Genomic DNA, 19,758 nt, shown 5'->3' with positions numbered 1-19,758 from the left:
TGCCAGCCTCGTATTTGTCTCTCGCCCTGCCACGATGCAACCTATCGACTGCGCCGCAGCCCCATCGGCCATGCGGCTTATTCTTACTTGACTCGCCTGTTGCGCTGCTGACGCCTTGGTGTCTTCGTCTTCCTCTGCGTTCCAGTCCTCCAATAGACACTACTATTAGTGCCAGCGAATATGACGTCTGGTCTTCGTGTCCAGCTCATCAATCCCGTCATATGGCCTCGAGCCCTAGCATAGCGTTACTCGAGCCCCAGCGTTACTGCACGAGTACAACAGCGTTGGTGCCATGTGAAAACACTCGCAGCCCTTGCACTGCCTTGCCGTTCGGATGCACGCCCTTCCGATCTGTCTAGCACATCTGCCAAGCAGGTACTCTACGCCTGTGTAGCCACATTTATCTGAAATCTCCAATATCGTACTCTTGGCCTGTGGCCCCTAAGTTGTAGTCATCAAGTGCGCGTGGTCCAGGCTGGCATGCGAACCAGCCAGGTCCCGCATGCGGGGAGATAAGTACCGTTTAGTCTATTGCACCAGCAAGCGGATTACTCCGCCAATCTTCTTTCCACCCTGCGCTTGTCTCTGGCCACAGGGATTTCCAAATATCTGCAAACTGTTCGCTTCCCATCAATTCATCTATATCGTCTTCAAGCAGCTTGCCATTGCAGAGCCTGGCGTTACTGTCGACTTCCTCAATCCTAACCTCGTTTCGGTGTGTGTCTCGAGGGTCGCGCCTGCATATCCAGCTTCTCCCTATCCATGCAAGAATGCCTCGAAAACCCGGACTCATCGTCTGGTCGTTGAGTACCGGTACTCTGCCCACCCGCAAACGTATCAAATCCAGCTTTGGAGGTAGGCCAGCTTTGACCGAGGCATGAGTTACCAACATTTGTTGAAAGATGGATTGTGCGAGACTCTCATCTACAGCAGCGTTGATCAACACTTGGCGCATAGCGATTGCCATTGCTACTTTATCCTCTTCATCGTTCGAAGGCGACATAAGGATGCAAGGGGCATCTGGCCCGTCATCCTCACGGTAGCCAGTGCATTTAAGCATTAGTGACAAGCTTTCCAGGTATCGCATAGAGCCGAGAGTCTGGTATATTCGAACCTCGACACCATCACCTGCAGAGCGTAGCATCTCAATGCTCAGCTTTCTGATTCCTGGGCATGAGTCTCTCAGCTGGATAACCTGGTGTACTGACAGAACAAAGTCATCGATACAGAGCACTTGTAGATCATCGCCGTGGCGTTGAAGTATTGCTTCGAAGCTCATGCTTCCGGGCCCAACAATCCCCAGCTCAGCCAAAGGGTGCAGTGATGTGCAAAGCCGTGTCATTATCGATTCAGCATCAACGTGTTCTTCGTATTCACCGGAGATGGCTAGTAGACTCAGGCATCTCAATCGCGGGAGCCCGTCTTGTTCTGCAAGATCAGCCAATTTCTTAACAACATCCAACTCCATCTGTCTTCCAAGCTGGAGAGATCGCAGAACAGAAAAGTCATTGTGGCACTCCCAAGCGGCTAGTTCAAATCCGGAAACCTCACGCAGGGCGTGGATAGCAAGATCCTGTATTTGACCTTTGGTTTCGGGCACCTCGCGCCATTCGCTGTCTGACTGAGGACGAAAACCCCGCCATTGGGGTCGCGTGGGCCTCTGTCGTATAATTTCTCCAGATGACATTATTGTCTTTTCCCACATACAGACATGCTTTAGGTTGGGTGCTAGTCCAGCCGACAACTGCAATGTGGCCTCGCCGTTGTAGTTCGCGCAACCACTCTCATCATACCTGGAGTAGAGAACACTGATACTATACAAGCACGAAGAGGTCGCTAGCATGTAATCGGTGTCTTCAATATCCTGAAGGACATCCTGCTGGTGAAGGCTGTGGAAATCGAGTCCATGGACGTGAAGCCGACAACCCGGCATTTGCTCATTCAACACAGCGAGAATACAACAAGGTAACTGCTCCATCGACGCCCATATAAGGTCTTTGAGATGGAGACCTGAGATGAATTTCGCAAGGCGTTGCCAGTGTTCCTCGGGTCGACGCTGAGTCCTTGATTTCCACGCTTGAAGCGGAGGTGCCGGGTAGAAGTCGGGGGCAAGTTTCGTCCATGAGGCATGCAACGCACTATTCTTGTCATCCTCGCGCTTGGTATGGTCGTCTGCACCTATCCCGAGCTCCAGAACCCTAATACAGGTACGACTGTTCGCTTCGTCCAATATACATTCTAATCGTCCGAATCTTTCATCGAATTCTGCACCGTCTATATTGATTGACACTCGGGAAAAGCGCTCTCGCCTAGCCGCAGCGCGGCATACCCTGCTAGCCGACGCAAAAGCTAACAAACTGGCCCTATGCGGTTCACATTGCCCAAGATATTCACATACTAACTCCAAAACTAACTGTGGCAGTGCTTCCATGGTACTTTGGCGTAGCGCAGGATCTTGACCAAACTGGGTTGGGTGTACGTAAGGGATCAAGCAGTTGACTCGGTCGGGCCGAGCGTTTTTTCGCCGGGCACGTGAAACCTCATTACCCCCCATTTCTATAGTAAGTAGCTTTCTGGCAATTCCAAGTCCACTCCTTGCACACTGTTCGCCTGGTACCGACGCGCCATGTCGTCACCTGCCGCCTCTGAGACTAGTCCTGAGATTCTCAGACGGGGTCCCAAAGCACTACTACGCCTATTGAGTGCGTAACTCAACAGCTGTTAGTGTTATCTGTGCCTTCCTGGTCGCTCATCGATAGAGAGTGGAGGCTGTCACTCCACCCTATTATATACGTAGTCATGCCAGCCCATTTTGTGTCCATAAAGACTATTGTTCTTCAAAGCTACCCAACATATATTGAGTTCAACAACTCTGATGCATCGCTATGCTGGATTGCAAGCAGCCCCGGGCCACTTCAGTACTCACTCAGCAGAAATAGATACTCCCACTGAATGTGAACAGCCACGCCCACTACTTCCAAATCTCACCCTCAATGCCAACAACAACACTTCCATGCCCTCCTTACCAGTCAAACTTCTCCCCATATTTCCCAATAAACTTCCCTACATCTGCATCCCTCTTCCCCTCGGCAATCTCCAACATTGCCACCGCACTCGTCTCCGAACTCTCAACCCCATTACCTACCCTCTGCTCCCTATCATCGGCTATATCCGAAACCACGTACCCGGGACAAAAACTCCAAACCTTGAAGCCGTCGGCCTTGAGTTGGTAGTACTGGTACGCCGTCAGCATATTCAGCGCTGCTTTACTCATGCGGTACCCGGGGTACCGCACACCGGCGTACTGGTGGCTGTGGTCTGATTTCATGGCGATGCTGCCCATTGACGAGCTGACGTTTATAATGCGGGGGTTAGGAGATTTCTTGAGGATTGGAAGGAGCGATGTAGTGATGAGCGTGGGGCCGAAGACGTTTGTTTCGAAGATTGTGCGGAGGTACTCGCGGTTGGGTGGCCATTGCTCGTCGCGTTCGGGGCAGACGCCTGCATTGTTGATCAGGACGTCGAGCTGGGGGAAGTCTTGCTCGATTTTTTTGCTCGCGGATTCGATAGAGGTGTCGTCGTTGGCGTCTAGGTGGATGAGGGATACGGTTCCTTGAATGGGTTTGGATTGGATGTTTTTGAGAACGGCTTCGCCTTTGGAGAGGTTGCGTGCGCCGATTATGACGTGGTATTTTGGGGAAGCGGAAGCGAAGTGGATTACAGTGTCAAGACCGATGCCGTTTGTTCCGCCTGAAGATGTATGTTAGTGCTTCGTTTTTGGATCTTACGAGAAGACAGATGCATTATACCAGTGACGAGGATGATTTCTTTCTCAGTTTGTGCCGGCATTTTCAACTGGTTTGGTATGTATGTAAAGTGATTGAGGTTATATGATTGAACAGAAATTGAGTGTTTGTTGGGGTGCTATATGTTCTTGTAAATTGAACAACATTTATACCCTCCCCACTTGTTGGAGGCCTTGTTCCCGTGTCCGGTCCGTTCCAAGTACCCAACACCACTAATCCATTATCGCTCATGACGTGTCGGATTCGGCCAAGTCCTAGTCACAAGGCATGTGCAGTATGGTAGGATGTGGTCAAGTTGCAAAATGAGCGGATATAGTCTATTAAGTCCGACGGAGATAAGTTTGTGGTGGTCGCTGCAAGTGCTTCCCGAGACGGCTTGATTACCCTGCGTAAAAGTACTGTGGGTTGGCACATAGTACGACGGAGCATGATGGGTGCACGACTAGGTGTATTAGAGATCATTTGCAGTCAGCTCGGAATACACCAGTCTAAATTCGTGGAATTTTACTCATAACAGGAGACAAGCGCTTCTTAATCTGGCTTTCACCCTTGGCCAATGCTTATAAAACAGTTATTAACTATGTTTAAGAATTTTAAATGGCGCATAGCTCTACAGTAAGAACGTTCTTAGCATGAAAAATAAACAATCCAGCATTTGTTGCTTCGCCAGGGACCCCATCATGTTCCGTCGTATGTGCCGACCCGTAGTAGATGCATTCTATACATGTTTAGTAGTTGCTCCACAATCTTCCGTCATTCCAAACAAATGCTTATTCTTGGGAAAGAGGATGTTCATCTCTATCAAATCAATGCGATTATGCACTAATGGCATGGTTTTCATATCCTCAAACCACACATCCCTGAGTCTGACTTCTTTGTTTGTATCTGTTTGGCATGTAGCGTATGAGATTTTTTTTCTTCAGAAAAGAATGGCAGGCCACACCACAAACTGCCGGAACCGGGTATAAAATCCCTAAGTATACCCAAGTCTCTATATTTTACCAAGCGTCTTGGGAGAGGTTGTGTTATCAAGGTTTGGTCAGTGGATATACGCATCATTTTGGCAGGAATTACTCCGATATATATATATGTATCAGGGCTCACTTGTTGCTCAAGTTCGTAGGTCTACAGGAATTGCTCGATGACTTCAAGATGGACTACTTTTGTTTTGCTTTTTTTCGTGCAGGCTGGAGCGCTGCCAGTGGTTGGACCGATCAGCCGCGTGGGGCAACAGAGGCTAGCGTTGCGCAACAAGACGTCATACTCTGTATTACAACAACATTTATGTCTACGCGCATCTAATACAGCCCGCCGACTATCGCATCTCTCCCGGTCAATGCTACGTGTTCGTGCATAGTGCTGCCGAAGAGATGCCTTCCCTTGTTCGAAAGCTGCTCATTTTCGCAGCAGTGGATGGCCTGATCCTGCAGCCCTCCCCGCCCCGCAACCATCCGCCCACGACACAACAAGCCATCAAAGTCGACTACAAGGGCAATGTCGGGCCGCTACTAAAGGATAGACGCGAGGAAGACACTACGCCTATATCTGTCGAGGCACATGGCATAATTGGTATGGGTGTTTGTATGGGCGCATTGCGATGCTCACGAGTTGCTGACAAGCCGAACAGGGCTTCTCAAAATCGCGACATCCCACTTCCTAATCTCTATATCCGATCGCGAACAGGTCGCACAAATACGTGGAAAGCCTGTTTACAAAATTACCGATGTCGCCCTTATTCCGCTCTCTTCCCAGGCCGATGCCGACAAGGCCATTGCAGCCACTCGTGACCACCTGAGACGTCGCAACAAGTCACCAGGAGGTGAGGATGAAGATACCGAGAGCGAGGGCGACGACGATGCGCCCAGTGTGACGGACTCAGTCGTCGGGGATCTACCTCCAGCATCGAATGAAGTCACGGACCCAGTCACTGGGCGAAAAAGTAGTCCTTCACAAAAGACCAGCGTTGCCGAAGATGTCATACAACGGAAAGGTGTATATGGGAGATTTGCTGACAAGTGGTTCTCTCGAAAAGGTTGGAGTGCAGACAACAGGCGTCTGCAAGGATTTACCTCAGAAGAAAATCTGGCCGCCAGGTATGCAAGGCAGGATGCCGATCCAGCAGTCCCGAAGGAGCAACAAGGACCTGAGGGCGAATCAAAGCCGGATGTCATTCCAACCGAGGATGAAAACGTACCACAAGAAGTCAGTCCTACAGCAATACCGAAAGCACTGGGCGGCAAGAAGGATGCAGCAACCGTAGCTCTGTTGCCGAAAATCTTGCAGACGACGAAGATGTACTTTGCATCAGGTAATTTTTTCTATTCATACGACTATGACATTTCAAATGGCATCGGCCAGCAGCAGCCTAGTTCGAGCGTGCCACTCTTCAAACAGTTTGATCCTTTGGTCAGTCAGTATCCCATATACGTGTTGCCAATCCATTGACCTCTTTCCAGTTTTTCTGGAATCAGAACATAATATCCCCTTTTATTGAGGCCGGTCAACACTCTTTTGTGCTGCCAATCATCCAGGGCTTCGTTGGACAGCGATCTTTCACCCTCAAGACCACAGATTCACAGTCCAGTAGTCTCGTGGTTGATCCAAGCGCAACGCCAGACGACATACAACTACAGCCTTGGCTAGAGAAGCAAAAACAGGAGACACAGCAAGCAGAGAGCGAGAACTCCGAGATCAGCTCAGAGCAGGACTCTTTTGCACAAGGCAAAGACTTTTTGTTAACACTAATTTCACGTCGATCTACTAAGCGAGCTGGACTTCGCTATTTACGTCGTGGCACGGACGACGAGGGTTGCACTGCGAACAGCGTGGAGACTGAGCAGATCCTCTCGACTCCAACTTTTGACACGACCCAAGATAAGATTTTTTCTTTTACACAATTCCGCGGATCTATACCATTGTTCTTTTCTCAGTCGCCGTACAGTCTCAAGCCTCAAGTTACTACCTGGGGCTCCTTTGAGACAAATGCGCTTGCCTTCAAACGGCACTTTACTGACCTATCGTCGCGGTACGGAGAGGTATACTGTGACTCATTGATTGATAAGCACGGCACAGAGGCGAAGATTGGCGAATTGTATGAGCAGCATGCAAAGGCACTAAATGAGAACGGGGGTATCGATGGAAAAGGCAAACAGTTGGGATTTGAGTGGTTCGACTTTCACAATGTCTGCCGTGGGATGAGGTTTGAGAACGTCTCCAGGCTGATGGATTCGATCGAAACTTTTATGAAATCTTCAGGCTGGGTTGAGATTGCAGATGATCAAGTACAGCAAAAGCAGACTGGCATTTTGCGAACAAACTGCATGGATTGTCTGGACCGCACCAATGTGGTTCAATCAGCTTGTGCTAGAACTGCTCTGGAAGCGCAGTTGTCCTTGGGCAACTACCATATCGATCTCCAGCATGACCCTAGTACTTCATGGTTCAACACCCTGTGGGCGGACAATGGCGATGCCATCTCTAGACAATATGCCGGCACAGCTGCGCTCAAGGGCGACTTTACACGAACGCGTAAACGGCAGATTACGGGCGCTCTGACTGACTTTGGACTGACTTTGACTCGTTATTACAACAATATTGTCAATGACTACTTTGCCCAAGCACTCATCGACTACCTTCTTGGTCGCGCGACCGACACCATTTTTTCCGAGTTTGAGGCAGACATGAAGAGCTCAGATCACTTTGTTGATCTGCGTAGAGTACGACAGCAAGCCATCGAGCGCTCAGCAGGTATCGTCATTGAAGACCATGACGAGGACTTGGTCCAGGGCTGGACGCTCAGTGTACCCACCGCAGCAAACCAAGTAAAGACAACAACGTTTGAAGAAGCGATTCTTCTACTTACAGAAAAGGCTCTGTACTTTTGCCGTCTGGACTGGGGTACCGAAAAGGTACGAGAGTTTGAGCGCATCCCGCTTGAGAATGTGCAGGGCCTCATGCGTGGTGTTTATATTACGTCAACCCTAGCACAGCGACATATGGACACGGACAAGAACGTGGGGCTCATCATTCGGTACCGACCCAATAGTCGCGGCAAGCTAGTACGTAGAAATACCAGAGTGTTGGATTCGGAGCCTGGCGATGATTCGGCCAAGGACGAGACTCAGAAAGCTCCAAAGCAAGATGATGCCAGCGGTCGGTTCCTGGCCTTCAAAGCGTTACCAGCTCACAGCAGTGTTCCCGTGGCATCTGGTGATGCAGTTGAAGATGAGACCGAGATTGTCAAGTCGGTTTGTGATGAGATTGCACGGGTCGCTAACGGCGTGCGCAGGGGAGATGGTGAGGGGGATAGAAAAGTGGAGATTGAAGAAAAGGATATTATCAGCCTTGAGGATGCAAAGAAGAGTACTGGTTACCTGGAACAGTTTGAGTATTCGCTGAAGAAGCTTGTTTGGGGATGAATAGATGGGGGCCACCTGTACCCACGTAGGGGGGCGGGATCTGTAGAGTAAAGAAGTTATTAGATAATATGTAGTGGCACTTGTTAGCGTTGCAACACCATAAGGGCATAATATATATCTTAGCTAGTAGCTACTAGCTTCCGTCGATTGAAATGTATGTAGTATGAGAACTTTTCAACTTGGATATCAAAATAAACCTAACTTTGGTATAGAGCACACCAACAAAGATGCCGTTCTCCTTCATGCCGCAATCCTCGGGTCTTCTAGAGACCAGAATATAACAAAAAATGTCCGCAGTCAGTGACGCAGATATCAGGCGTACCGCTGCAGGGGTGTAATTGTTAGCGAGCGAGTTGATGAATAGGGTTACCTTGGCTGCAGGAGCAATATAACCGTGCTGTTCACCTACCGAGCTCTTCTCCTATTCCACATTCCTACAAAATCTGGGAAATGGCCAAATTACGTGCTTGGGTGAAGAAACACCTCCCATCCATATCGGATGCCAAGAAGCAGTCTAAAGACCAATTCCCATTCCTTCCATCTTCACGCCGTCCTGTCACACCGACTTCATTGAGTACACCAGGATGTCTATTCTTCCAACTCCCTGGCGATATTCGCACCATGATTCTCAATATGGCCTTTGGCGGGCGTACTCTTCATATGGACATTGTGCGCCGAGACGAAGCCTGGCGATGGAGAGGCGCCATTTGCCACCGAAACTTAGCAGGAGTACAGCCATCTATGCGACACGGCTGGCACGGACCATGGATCGATTACTACATGTGTAACGCCTATGGATGCAAAGAAACAACTCCAGAAGAGTGCAACATCGGCATCATGGGGTTCCTGTTATCATGTAAACAAGCCTACACCGAAGGAGTTGATTTCCTATACTCTACCAACACCATCGACATTCAGAGCACGCCTCTACTCCTCCATCTCCCCCAATTCATTTTACCCAGACGACTTGCATGCATTAAATCTCTGGAAATTATCATTTGGGCACAAAGTACAGAGCCAGACAACGACAAATCTGCCATGACTGGAAACTATCTGGAGTCTATTCTCAACAACATCGCTACGTACTGCCACCAACTCCGCAGTCTCTGCATCAGCTTCATGGCGACGGACGAGAACTATAACAAAAATTGACACTGCGCCAGCATTACACCTCGTCGATTCCTTTCATCGCCCCACACACCTGCGCGACATGAAAGTCCAAGTTCCTTATAAATGCTACTTCACAATAGCCGCTGGCAGGTCCGTCGTGAATCATCCGCGTGAAGCACCGGCCATCGGGAGGCTTCAGAGATTGCTATGGAGATCAGTGGATAGCGAGGAGCCTGTGCTGCAGGATAGGTCGCTTGAGCGGTATCCGTTTCCGCCGCTGAGGGTCCCGGTGCGGGGGGATGGGAATGAGGATAGCGCTGGATATTGGCTTTTGCCGGGTGATGAAGGACCTTATAAGCCTGTTAGATGGTCGGGGTGTCCAGGGTAGTTGTATACTACGCTTTAAAATATGGGTTGGTATTGTAATGGAATGTGTAGCTGGGTTTAGATGATGTAATGCGTATACTAGCATTTAGCCAAGCAAGAATATTGTTTCTCGCTTACGATAGACTTATTGGTTGTTCTTTTCTTTTCGATTGGAGTAGATTGCAATTATGGTAAACACTTTGAATGATGAGTAATTATGGAAATTTAACCCTCTGAAAAAAATCCTCGAGCTGAGCCAATTGTAGTATTATTATTATTATTATTATTGATTAACGTCCTGTCTCAGCTGGTAGGCTATATAAGACGTGCAGGCTATGCCTACAGGTAACTACGTAGTGCTATCAATTTGGTGTAGGTGGGGGAGGGGGCTATCTAAATCGAGGTGAGGCTCGTGGCCTAGTGTGGAGGAGGGTAGTAGGAGGTCTTGCGGGTGAGAGGAGAGGTAAGTTGGGTGTAGGGCGAAGGCACCTAGTGTAGGTGTTGTCCTAGTTGTCGAGGTTTCCTTTATACCAGGCCTGCGTTGCAGCCCTAGTTTCCTTAATAAAGGCAATAGTAGCCTGTACGCCTACTGTAGTATCTAGTAAGAAAGCTAGCGATAGGGGGTCCTTTGTAGTTTCTTGCATCTTCTTCCTAGCCTCCTTGTATAGCGTGCAGCTAAGGAGGATATGTGCAGGGTCTTGAGTAGCTCGATAGTTGCAGGGGCAAACTTTAGAGTCTACTTTTCCTCGCTTGAATAGGAAGTCTCGTAGATAGCAGTGACCTAACTTAAGCTGATAGAAGGCGCTAGAGGCTTCTCTACTAGTAGGAGGAGTAGCAATCTGCTTTCTAGTCTTCCACTTGTACCTTGCGGCGTAAGTAGTAGGATTTAGAGTAATAGCTTTTCTCCTGTATTGTCCTAGATAGCTAAGCCACTCTCGCTCGCCTAGCTGCTTTATTCGTGTGCCTATTACAGCTAGGCTCGTCCTGCTAGAGCTAGGATCTAGCTTTGTCGCCTCCTTTGCTAGCGCGTCTGCTCTCTCGTTTCCTATAACGCCCTGGTGTCCTGGTACCCACTGTATGGTAGGTAATATGCCTTTTTCTTGTAGCTTTTCTGCTGCTATAGTGCATCTAAGTTGCCACTCTTGCCCTGGGTAGTCAGAAGCAGTCTTTAGTCTGAATATTGCAGCCTGGTTATCTGCATATACTCTAACTTCAAGGTAGTCGTCTGCTAGGTCAAAAGCTTTCTCTAGGCCTAGGGTAATACCCTCTAGTTCTCCGTTGTAGACTAGCTGGTTGTATCCTATATTAACCTTTTCATAAGCTATGAGACTAGCTCCTTTGTAGAAAGCTACTCCTACTCCTATACCCTTGCCTTCCTTTGTAGCTGAGGCGTCTGAGTAGATCGAGAGGAGATATTCGTCTTCTAGAAGCTCCTTGTGGTGCTTTGCTTCGATTTCCTTTGACTTCTTAGATATATTAGTCTTGTAGGGTATTGTAGAGCTCCAGGGCATAGAGGCGTAGTGCTTGATCTCCTCACTATCGTCCGATAGAGCTGTTGAGATAGATCTAGTAATACGCTCTAGCTGCTTTCCTTGATTACTAGTGATAGCAATATTAAGAGGGTGGCTAGGAGCTAGCTTTCTTGCTCTAAAGGCGTATTGTCGTAGGGCGTTGTTAAGTCTAACTCTAGGAGGACATAGAGCTGCTTCTACCTCGCTAGGTATGGCAGGTGAGGTTCTGAAGGATCCTAGGATCTTTCTACAGGCTTGGTTCTGCAGCTTCTGTCTCTGGTTAAGCGCTGTCTGCTGCTCCCTCCAGAAGATTTGGCAGCCATAGTCAGCTACGCTGGTGATGCAGGCTAGGTAGAGCTGTCGTACTGCTCTAGGAGAGAGGCCTTTGTTTGAGTTAGCTAGCCTGCTAAGGCGGTGGAAGGCTGCGCTAGCCTGCTGGTTTCTAATAAGGCTGTGGTGCTTGAATTTGAGGCTGCAGTCAAAGTAGACACCTAGCCATCTAACTAGCTCCTTAGACTGTACTATCTCCTGATTAGGTAGAGTAAGTACTCTAGCTTGATCCTTTCTTGATCTTGTCCAGTTTACTAGTTCAGTCTTTGAGCTATCGAATTGGATGGCTGACTCCTCTGCTAGTCTAAAGAGATTCTGAATCTCCTTTTCTAGTAGCTTGATATTCTTCCTTACTGACGTAGATGATATTGAGATCTGGAGGTCGTCTATATAGGAGGAGGAGTAGATATTCGCATTAGTCTGAATTGCATTGAATAGTGGTTTTGAGTAGATCAGAAATAGGATGGGCGAGGCAGGGCTTCCTTGAGGGGTTCCTGTCGAGATTACCTGCGGCTCCTCAGTCTGTCCGTCAAAGGACAGCTGCAGTATTCTGTCCTCTAAAAAGGACTTTGTCCAGGCTAGTAGGCAGCAGGGGAGGCCTTGATCTTTCATGACTTCAAGAAGCTTGTTTTTTGAGACGTGATCGAAGGCTCCTTTGATATCAAGAAAGATAGTAGTAGTAGTCTTCTGCTTTCTTTTCTGCTGCTGTATGTTGTTGTAGAAGAGTAGCGCAGCGTCGATAGCGGATTTCTTTAGTCTTCCTCCTAGTTGAGAGGGGTGGAGTAGATCTGTTGTTTCCGCTAGTGCACCTAGTCTCCTAGCTACTAGTCTCTCTAGTACTTTGCCTAGGCAGTTTAGGAGTGAGATAACTCTATAGGCCTTAGGGATCGAGTAGTCAGGCTTGTTTGGCTTTCTTAAGATGACTCCCTTTGCTTTTCTCCAGCACCTTGGGTGGTAGCCTAGGTTGAATAGAGTAGAGTATATCCTAAATAGAGCTTCTGGCTGCGCTGAGTAGACCTTTTGGATCACCTCCTGGCTGATCAGATCAGGCCCTGGTGAGGTGGCTTTCACCTTACAGCAGGCAAAGGAGAGTTCGTCCTCTGTCAGGGCAGGCCAGGTCCATCTGCTGTCTCCCCTGTAGATGTGGAAGGAGGGGGTCGCTGTCGTAGGAGGCGGAGGAAAGAGATCCTCTCTAAAAGCCTTACATTTCTTAGTGAAGGATTCCTTGCCTTTAATAGCAGGTATTCGAGTACTAAGGTTATCTTTAGTATATGCTAGCGCTTTAAAGATCTCCTTAGGTGAGTCTTTTTGGAGGAAAGCCTCCCAGTGGCTCTGTTTAGCTCGTTGAATAGCTTTTAGGTATCTATTTTTTGTACGTAGATACTCTCGTTTCCACTGGTAGAGGGAGCTATTATTTTCCTTTGCTGCCTCCTTCTTGTAGGCTCTATAGGCTCTACTTAGGTCTCGCTTATGGCTATCTAGCTCGCTAGTCCACCAGGGCTTCGTCTTTGGCTTTTGGTTGACTAGTGGAGTTGACTTTTCTAGCGCTTTCTGTATAGCTCTCGTAAGATCTTCTCCTAGCTCGTCTAGCTTAGTTTCTAGTAGGATATTTTGTCCTAGGATAAGCTTTCTTGAGGTGTAGTTCGAGCAAGGAGGTAGTGTTGATAGGCGCTTCTCTAGATCTAGGACTTTGATCTCCTGTCCTAGCGTCTCCTTGAAAGTCGTCCAGTCCGTTCGTTTCGTATTATACTGTTTTGGCAGGCTGGCTGGCTGGCTAGGTAGCTGGCTAGTAGTATAGATACTAAATAGAATAGCGTGGTGGTCAGAACCTACTTCAGGTATAGTCTGCCAGTCCAGGATACTAGCAGCTGTATTGCTGGTTGCAAAAGTAAGGTCTAATACGCTTTCTTGCCGCATATGAGATCTCAAGAAAGTGCCTGCCCCTGGAGTATTTAGTAGAGTGAGATCTTGAGTATCTATCCACTCTACTAGTTCCTCTGCTTGTGTGCTAGGGCTGCGCTCCTCTAGGCTCCACCTAGGATGGTGGGTGTTGAAGTCTCCTAGGATAATTGACTGAGGCTGTAGGATCTCCTGCAGGAGGCGCCTCTGAATTGTCGTCTTATTTAGCCCTTCTTGGAGGCTTTTTTCGTTATAAATATTATAGATATAGAGGCTAGAAGTAGAGGCTAGTACTTTGATAGCTAGGAAATCGTTATCGTCGCTAATAAAGGGATTAACCTCTCCTTTTAGGTCTTTTCTAATATAGAATAGTACTCTAGGCCTTAAGGAGGTATCCTTAGGGGTAGGTAGTATCTGAGTAAAGTCCTGGTGAGCGGTAGATCTAGTGTTTTCGTACGAGGATCCCTTAGGTAACCAGGGCTCCTGTACTGCGACGATCCTGGCGTCTACTTTAATAGCTAGGTCTAGGGCGCTCTCAGTAGCAGGGCTATTCCTATTAACATTTATTTGTAGGACTTTTAACATTCTAGTTAGAAGAGGTAGTCCTAGATATCCTAGCTTGTAGGATATCACATTCGTGGCTATTAGCTGCGTGAGGTTTGCTACAATTAACACACTTAAATATAGTGTGTACGCAGGCTTTGCCTTTAGTAGGGCAGGACTTGCATCTGTGTAGACTAGTGTGGTGAGCCTCACCACAAATCTGACAGGCTACTCTAGTGCACCTAGCCTCAAGGTGGCCAAAGCCTTGGCATTTAGAGCACTGCTTTAAGTTGTTAATAACTCGTAGCTTCTCTGCTCTTAGGCTCTCTCCTAGGATATAGAGCTTTCCTCTTATAGCCTTGAGGGCCTCCTCTTCAGTCGCAAAGGCGACGCAGGCGGAGCCATAGCTTTGCTGCCCTCTCTTAGACTCAGGAGTGAGCCAGAAGGGAGTGCCTACTACTTTAAGGCCTTTGTTAAAGGTCTCAATCTCCTCCTTGATTACCTCTAGGCCGTGGTTAGTAGGTAGCCTATGGACGACTATTTTAAACCACGAGGTAATTGGCTGCGCTACCTTAAAGGCTACTAGATCCTTCCAGATACCCTGGTTTTCCAGCAGGTAGTTGGCTGTAAAAGCAGGCGTGGTAGTGACTACCTTATTCCCTTTTGAGGATAGCGTGACTGAGGCGACTACGGGCGATTGCACCCCTCCTTTCAAGGTGAAGGCTTGGTTGAAGGCATTTCTTAGCCTAAGGGCGTCAAAGGCAGCAGGGCCTCCTTGGTTGACTAGGACGAGCTGCCTCTCCTTTAGGCTAGGCTTAGCCTTTTGAGGTGCCTTCTTCTGCATAGTAGTCCACTGTTGCTCCTTGTTTGCAGCTGCAATGGCAGCGTACGATATAGGCTGCGTAAGAGCAGCTGTCTGTCTATCACCCTGCTGGTTTGGTTGTGCAGGAATAGGCTTTTCAAGGCGTCGAACTTTGTCTCTAAGCTCCTTTGAGACATTTGAGAGAGAGGAGATCTGATCTCCTAGGATTGCTGAGTTCTTCTTACTAACTCTACCTGTCTCAGTATAGTCTCTGAAGACTTCTACTAGGTCTAGTAGACTAGTCTGCTGGGTAGGGTTGTTTTCAGCTAGATTAGCTGCTTGGATTACTAGGTTCCTAGCTATCTCAAGAGCCTCTTCTACTGTCGTTGCCTTAGGTGTCCTATTCTGGCTAGAGAAAGGGTTCCTTAGTGTCGAGCCTATAAAAGGAGAGAAGTTGCTCCTAGTACGTCTATGAGTGCGAGTCTTCTCTGGTGAGAAGTTTGCTTGTCTTTTATTTGGTGGTAGAATAGGTATTTCAAATATATTAGAGGTTTCTAGATTTTGAGTGGGGGTAGCAGGCTGCGTAGCTTCCATTTCTATCTCGTTCTGGATCTGTCCTTCTAGCTCTGCTATCTCCTGCCTTATCCTTGGTAGCTCGACGTCGATAGTATCGCTGTCTGGCGGCATCTTGCTTAGTAATCGGCGTGGTCTGTGTGTTCTGTCAGAAGTGAGACGTGTCCAAACGTGTCTACTTTTGAAGGCCTCTAGCTCTACAGCGCGTAGGCTGCACGTTTTAATAGTGGTTGTAATCGATTTCTTAGGGTTTATTTGTATATATTTGACTGATATTACACCTATTCTAGAAAACTCGAAGTTGGTGTGCAGGTGAGCCAATTGTAGTAGTATACCGCTAAAGTCCGTGATACTCTTCCTTAACCCAGAAAATTCCCATAATTTTTAGGGCTTTTTTTTTTTACCGAAGATGTCACTGAGACAAGCTTCCAAGAAGAATATCATAAAGCACAAGTGATCCAGAAAAACAACGAAAGGAAGGTTTCACAGCCTCATCATTCATCCATTCTATTACAGAACGTCTTGTCATAATCTATACACCTTCAATACCCCTTCCAAATAACCTCGTCGCACTCCGGATGCTTAAACGCCCCATTACACAACTCATACTCATACTCAAGATCTGGCTGAAACTCCCAATACAAACTCTCAGCATCACTCCCCATCCTAAACGTATATTCGGCCGCCGCATCCTCGACATAAATCTTGGGAACGCCATTCGCAGCAGCAGCCTCAACCTGCAGCTGCACCTCACACGACCGCTCCATAAGCGTATACAAATAAGCAGCCTCATCAACCGTATCACCCACAGTCTGTGTATTTCGCCGTTAGTACCAGAAAAAAAAACATGGAACATGCCTGTAAAAGGGACGGTCAGGGTTCCAACTTACCAGCAACCCATGATTTCTTAAAATCAGACCCTTGCCCTTTGGCCCCAGCGCAGCAGCCAACCGCTTCCCCTCCGCCTCATCAAACACAATACCGCCGAAATCCCGGTACACAGCCTGTGCGTCGCCGTAGAAGTAGCAGACGTCCTGATTGATCATGTCAAGAGGCTTGGCAAAGGCGCTCCAGGCCTTGCCGGCGGTACCGTGGCAGTGGCACGCAGCGTTGACATCGGGCCTTGCCTTGTGCACAGCCGAGTGAATGAGAAAGCCGGCGGCGTTGGCGGGCCTGCTGCGGTTTCCGCCGACGACGTTGCCGTCGTAGTCGACGAGCACCATGTCTGCGGCTGTGAGTAGGCCAAAGTGCTTACCGAGCGGGTTGGTCCAGAAGGTGTGCAGGTTTTCCGGGTCGCGCACCGAGATGTGGCCGCTCATGCCTTCGGTGAGGCCTTTTCGGGCGAACACGCGGAAGGCGCCTGGAATTAGTGTTATTATTTATCTTGGTTGCATTGCATGAGGGCTGCGTGAGAAGGTGTACCGACCGGCCATGTGGGAGAGGATCCATGCCCGCTGTTTGTCAAACGAGGAAAAGAGAGGGACGCTGGGAAGACACACGCCTTGGGATATGGCTTGCAGCGGCGTCAATTCTTTGGATGCATCGTGCTTGGAATGTGGTACCAGCTGCTTGGATTGCGGCGTTGGTGTTGCTTCGGCTGGGATGGCGGAGGGGGCCATGGCGGTGGTAGATGCGATGAAGAAAGTTACTACTACAATCCGTGATGAGTAGAAAAGCGAAAATCTTCGGAAAGTGGGTGCTAAATTAGAGTCCGATCGGGTCAATGCAGCGGAGATGATGGCTTCTTATCTCAACTCGATCAAATCCTTCTTCGCTCAGTAAGGCGTGTACATGCGAAGTAGTAGTTGCATATCCACCGGCCCGGTTTCAACTCGTGGCCACCACCTGCGGGGTAGTAGCCGGCCTTGCGTACCTGAACGACCACTTTTCTTCGCTCTTCTCCGGTTTACAGCGGACAACACCACATTGTCGCCTTGAAACTCCACTCGGCATTGTCATCGGTATGAACCTTTCCGGTCAAGATACTCTTTTTGATTTTTTTACGTACATTCCATTCCTCGTACTGTTCCGATGCCAACGTTGTCCAGCCGGCCGGCAAACACACAATCATTCGTGCCATGTGTACTCATCGTAAAAGAATAAAAGAATTCATATAAATTAAGAAAAGGGATTAGTATGTGTTTTTTTTAGGTTCAGCAATCCAGGTCTTCGCTTAAAAGCCAGTAGCCCGCCCCTGGGCCTAGCAATGGTGTAAAAGTATGAAGAAATTATAAACAGTTGTTATATCTTACAGTAGTCCCTTAATCCTGAATCTACATCTTTCCACCAGGGAAGCTCGAAAGCAATCCCATATCGAACTTGGCAGCCTGCGGGCACCCCAGGGCAGCAAGAACAGGATCAAGCACAGTCGTCAACTTGCGCACCGCAAGCACAACATTGCCAAGCAGGCCATCGAGGATATCCGGTGTGGCAAACTGTACAAACTGGAACGCAAAGCACATAGCATTGTTGCCCTCAAGCAGCGTCTCCGCGTTGAAAACACCGCCAGTCAAATCCGCGATGTTGACACCAGTAAATGTGTTGGGCTTGCCCGTGTTGCCGCCAATAACAGCCATGTAGGGCAGTGCCTGTAGCGCGCGCACAGCATCAAGGGCGAAAGATGCAATGCCGTATTCATCACCGATAGCACGGCGGTAATACTACAATCAAATGTCAGCAAGCAGCTCCTATTCAAGGCTCCTAATTCAGAGCGCCAAGAGATCGTAAAAAAAGGCAACATACATTGTCGGGAATCCTCTCACGACCAGACGCCCACTTGAAACTGCCCCGCTCTCCCGTCACGCCCTCAAACGACTTGAGCGTCTCCAGATCGAGATATCCATCTGGGTACTCGGCGCTGTGGTTGCGGAAGAAGTGGTACGTGAAGAGATACGTAGCCGTGTTGATCGCAAAGTGCGTAAACGGCCCAGCAAAGTACCGCCCATTAGTCGCGATAGAGTTGTTGAAGCGAGAACCCCGGAAGGGATGCATGACGGTAAGATCGTATCCATTTGGACCGAGGGGCATGGCAGCCAGCTCCTCAAACTGAGCCAAGTTGAGGGAATCGGTGTCGCCACTAGCATATTCACCACACACACATTAGCCATACCCCTCACTCACTTCATTCGTCAAACATCCAACTGATGAGAAAGAAACAGGGAAACAAAAAGGGGAAAAAAGGGGAGAGGGGGATGAATAACGTACGTCTTGTACAAATCCGCACGCGTAGGCGAGCAATCCGCCTCAAATCGATTATGCGACGCGCTGAGACCCTGGGGCTCACCAAGAAGGCCAAGCGACGACGTCGCGGCGGTAAGCAGGCCGCCGCTCTTGGGCTTACCGCCAATAGACACGGTGGTGAGATCGCCGGCGACGAGGCCCGAGTAGACGGATAGGAAGGCAGAGAGGTCCGTTGCCATGCCGAAGACTATTCATCCTCTATTAGCATATCGAATCGGGAGGGGGGGGGAGCTTCTCGCTGGATTTTGGACGTGGAGAGAGGGATGAGACGGACCTTGGGTAGATGCAGTCGTCAAGTCAAGCACCGATGCAACACCGGTTCGTGAGATGTACCCATGGTTGGCGAGGACATTGAGACCAGGACAGGGTCCACGGATGTCGTTTGGTCCTGGTGCTATCTATTCATTGTCCTCGTCAGTTTACTACCATTTCTCCCCTTTCTCCATCCCCCCCACTTCAAAGAAAAGGGGGGAAGAAGAAAGAAGAACAAGGAGGAGGGGAACTCACATATTGATGCGCCCCTGTAGTGTCTACACGCTGCGCATCCGCATCGAATCCGGGCTTGACAAGCCCGAATCCCAACTGTCGCTTTTCAGACGCAGCAGCAGCCTCGCGCTCGATCCTGGCTACGATACTGTTGATTTCTGCAAGCGTCTCGCTGCTGATGTCGCCGTTGTTGAGTAAGTTGGCGGGGAACGCTACGGCGGCCGTGATACACAGCGATGCTGTGTATAGAATTGACGTCTTCATCTTTCTGTTGTCGGTTGTCCAAGCCACTCTCTTTCTCTCCTTTGCTACAAATACCCGAAAGTGCAAGGAAAAGATACACCAGTTACGTTGAGTAGGATTGTGTGTGTGTGTGTGTGTGTGTGTGTGTGTGTGTGTGTGTGTGTGTATTACAACAAACAAAGATTCCGAGAATCCAGATATCCGCAGGGATGCGTTGTTATCTGTGTGTATTAAAGAGAGTGTAGTATAACGAATCTTGCTGGGTTTTTCCAATCCCAAAAAAAGAAAGAATCCGTAAAACCATTGTCCCTCATCTCCATCTCTTTCCACCCTATATACCCTAATGCCCTCATTCGCCTCCCCACCCCCAGACCGTAAACTCAAACGCTTATGAACAACCGAGTCATGTCCCATTAACCTCCCCTGATCTC

General features: G+C 48.8%; 6 protein-coding genes across 6 annotated transcripts; 2 read left to right on the top strand and 4 right to left on the bottom strand.

Moving 5' to 3' along the window:
• Positions 1-523: 523 nt before the first annotated feature.
• On the bottom strand, positions 524-2,431 carry PSV08DRAFT_358535 (uncharacterized protein; the record flags this gene model as incomplete). The annotated part of the gene is made up of 2 exons (XM_014218079.1): positions 524-2,363; positions 2,415-2,431. 2 exons carry the CDS (start codon positions 2,429-2,431, stop codon positions 524-526), a joined length of 1,857 nt encoding a protein of 618 aa, XP_014073554.1.
• Positions 2,432-2,814: 383 nt separating this feature from the next.
• PSV08DRAFT_261763 (uncharacterized protein) lies at positions 2,815-3,918 on the bottom strand. Its single transcript, XM_014218056.2, has 2 exons — positions 3,810-3,918; positions 2,815-3,750 (listed from the first exon to the last, which is right to left on the bottom strand). The coding sequence occupies exons 1-2, from the start codon at positions 3,847-3,849 to the stop codon at positions 3,023-3,025; spliced, it is 768 nt and encodes a 255-aa protein (XP_014073531.1). The 5' UTR covers positions 3,850-3,918; the 3' UTR covers positions 2,815-3,022.
• Positions 3,919-5,123: 1,205 nt separating this feature from the next.
• Positions 5,124-8,374, top strand: PSV08DRAFT_194114 (SacI homology domain-containing protein). Its single transcript, XM_066091995.1, has 3 exons — positions 5,124-5,375; positions 5,434-6,212; positions 6,263-8,374. Exons 1-3 carry the CDS (start codon positions 5,177-5,179, stop codon positions 8,222-8,224), a joined length of 2,940 nt encoding a protein of 979 aa, XP_065950063.1. The 5' UTR covers positions 5,124-5,176; the 3' UTR covers positions 8,225-8,374.
• Positions 8,375-8,674: 300 nt separating this feature from the next.
• Positions 8,675-9,836, top strand: PSV08DRAFT_406937 (uncharacterized protein; the record flags this gene model as incomplete). The annotated part of the gene is made up of 2 exons (XM_066093754.1): positions 8,675-9,326; positions 9,388-9,836. 2 exons carry the CDS (start codon positions 8,675-8,677, stop codon positions 9,720-9,722), a joined length of 987 nt encoding a protein of 328 aa, XP_065950062.1. The 3' UTR covers positions 9,723-9,836.
• A 6,008-nt stretch (positions 9,837-15,844) lies between these two features.
• On the bottom strand, positions 15,845-17,118 carry PSV08DRAFT_261740 (class II aldolase/adducin N-terminal). Its single transcript, XM_014218110.2, has 3 exons — positions 16,785-17,118; positions 16,249-16,718; positions 15,845-16,170 (listed from the first exon to the last, which is right to left on the bottom strand). Exons 1-3 carry the CDS (start codon positions 16,975-16,977, stop codon positions 15,901-15,903), a joined length of 933 nt encoding a protein of 310 aa, XP_014073585.1. The 5' UTR covers positions 16,978-17,118; the 3' UTR covers positions 15,845-15,900.
• A 513-nt stretch (positions 17,119-17,631) lies between these two features.
• Positions 17,632-19,348, bottom strand: PSV08DRAFT_358530 (uncharacterized protein; the record flags this gene model as incomplete). Its single annotated transcript, XM_014218074.1, has 5 exons — positions 17,632-18,018; positions 18,101-18,434; positions 18,563-18,785; positions 18,873-18,996; positions 19,106-19,348. The coding sequence occupies 5 exons, from the start codon at positions 19,346-19,348 to the stop codon at positions 17,632-17,634; spliced, it is 1,311 nt and encodes a 436-aa protein (XP_014073549.1).
• Positions 19,349-19,758: the final 410 nt, after the last annotated feature.

The sequence above is a fragment of the Bipolaris maydis genome (assembly GCF_028858645.1).
Source record: "Bipolaris maydis strain C4 unplaced genomic scaffold PSV08scaffold_1, whole genome shotgun sequence".
NCBI lineage: Eukaryota > Fungi > Ascomycota > Dothideomycetes > Pleosporales > Pleosporaceae > Bipolaris > Bipolaris maydis.
This window is presented reverse-complemented; position numbering and strand designations above follow the sequence as displayed.

Bases quoted from the DNA above. Each gene is read 5' to 3' on its own strand.
- PSV08DRAFT_261763 (XM_014218056.2), bottom strand. From the start codon at position 3,849: ATGCCGGCACAAACTGAGAAAGAAATCATCCTCGTCACTG. The intron at 3,751-3,809 runs GTATAATGCATC...ATACATCTTCAG, and splicing joins AGAAATCATCCTCGTCACTG to GCGGAACAAACGGCATCGGT.
- PSV08DRAFT_194114 (XM_066091995.1), top strand. From the start codon at position 5,177: ATGCCTTCCCTTGTTCGAAAGCTGCTCATTTTCGCAGCAGTGGATGGC. The intron at 5,376-5,433 runs GTATGGGTGTTT...CAAGCCGAACAG, and splicing joins CGAGGCACATGGCATAATTG to GGCTTCTCAAAATCGCGACA. The intron at 6,213-6,262 runs GTCAGTCAGTAT...ACCTCTTTCCAG, and splicing joins TCAAACAGTTTGATCCTTTG to TTTTTCTGGAATCAGAACAT.
- PSV08DRAFT_261740 (XM_014218110.2), bottom strand. From the start codon at position 16,977: ATGGCCCCCTCCGCCATCCCAGCCGAAGCAACACCAACGCCGCAATCC. The intron at 16,719-16,784 runs GTCGGTACACCT...CACTAATTCCAG, and splicing joins GATCCTCTCCCACATGGCCG to GCGCCTTCCGCGTGTTCGCC. The intron at 16,171-16,248 runs GTAAGTTGGAAC...CGAAATACACAG, and splicing joins TAAGAAATCATGGGTTGCTG to ACTGTGGGTGATACGGTTGA.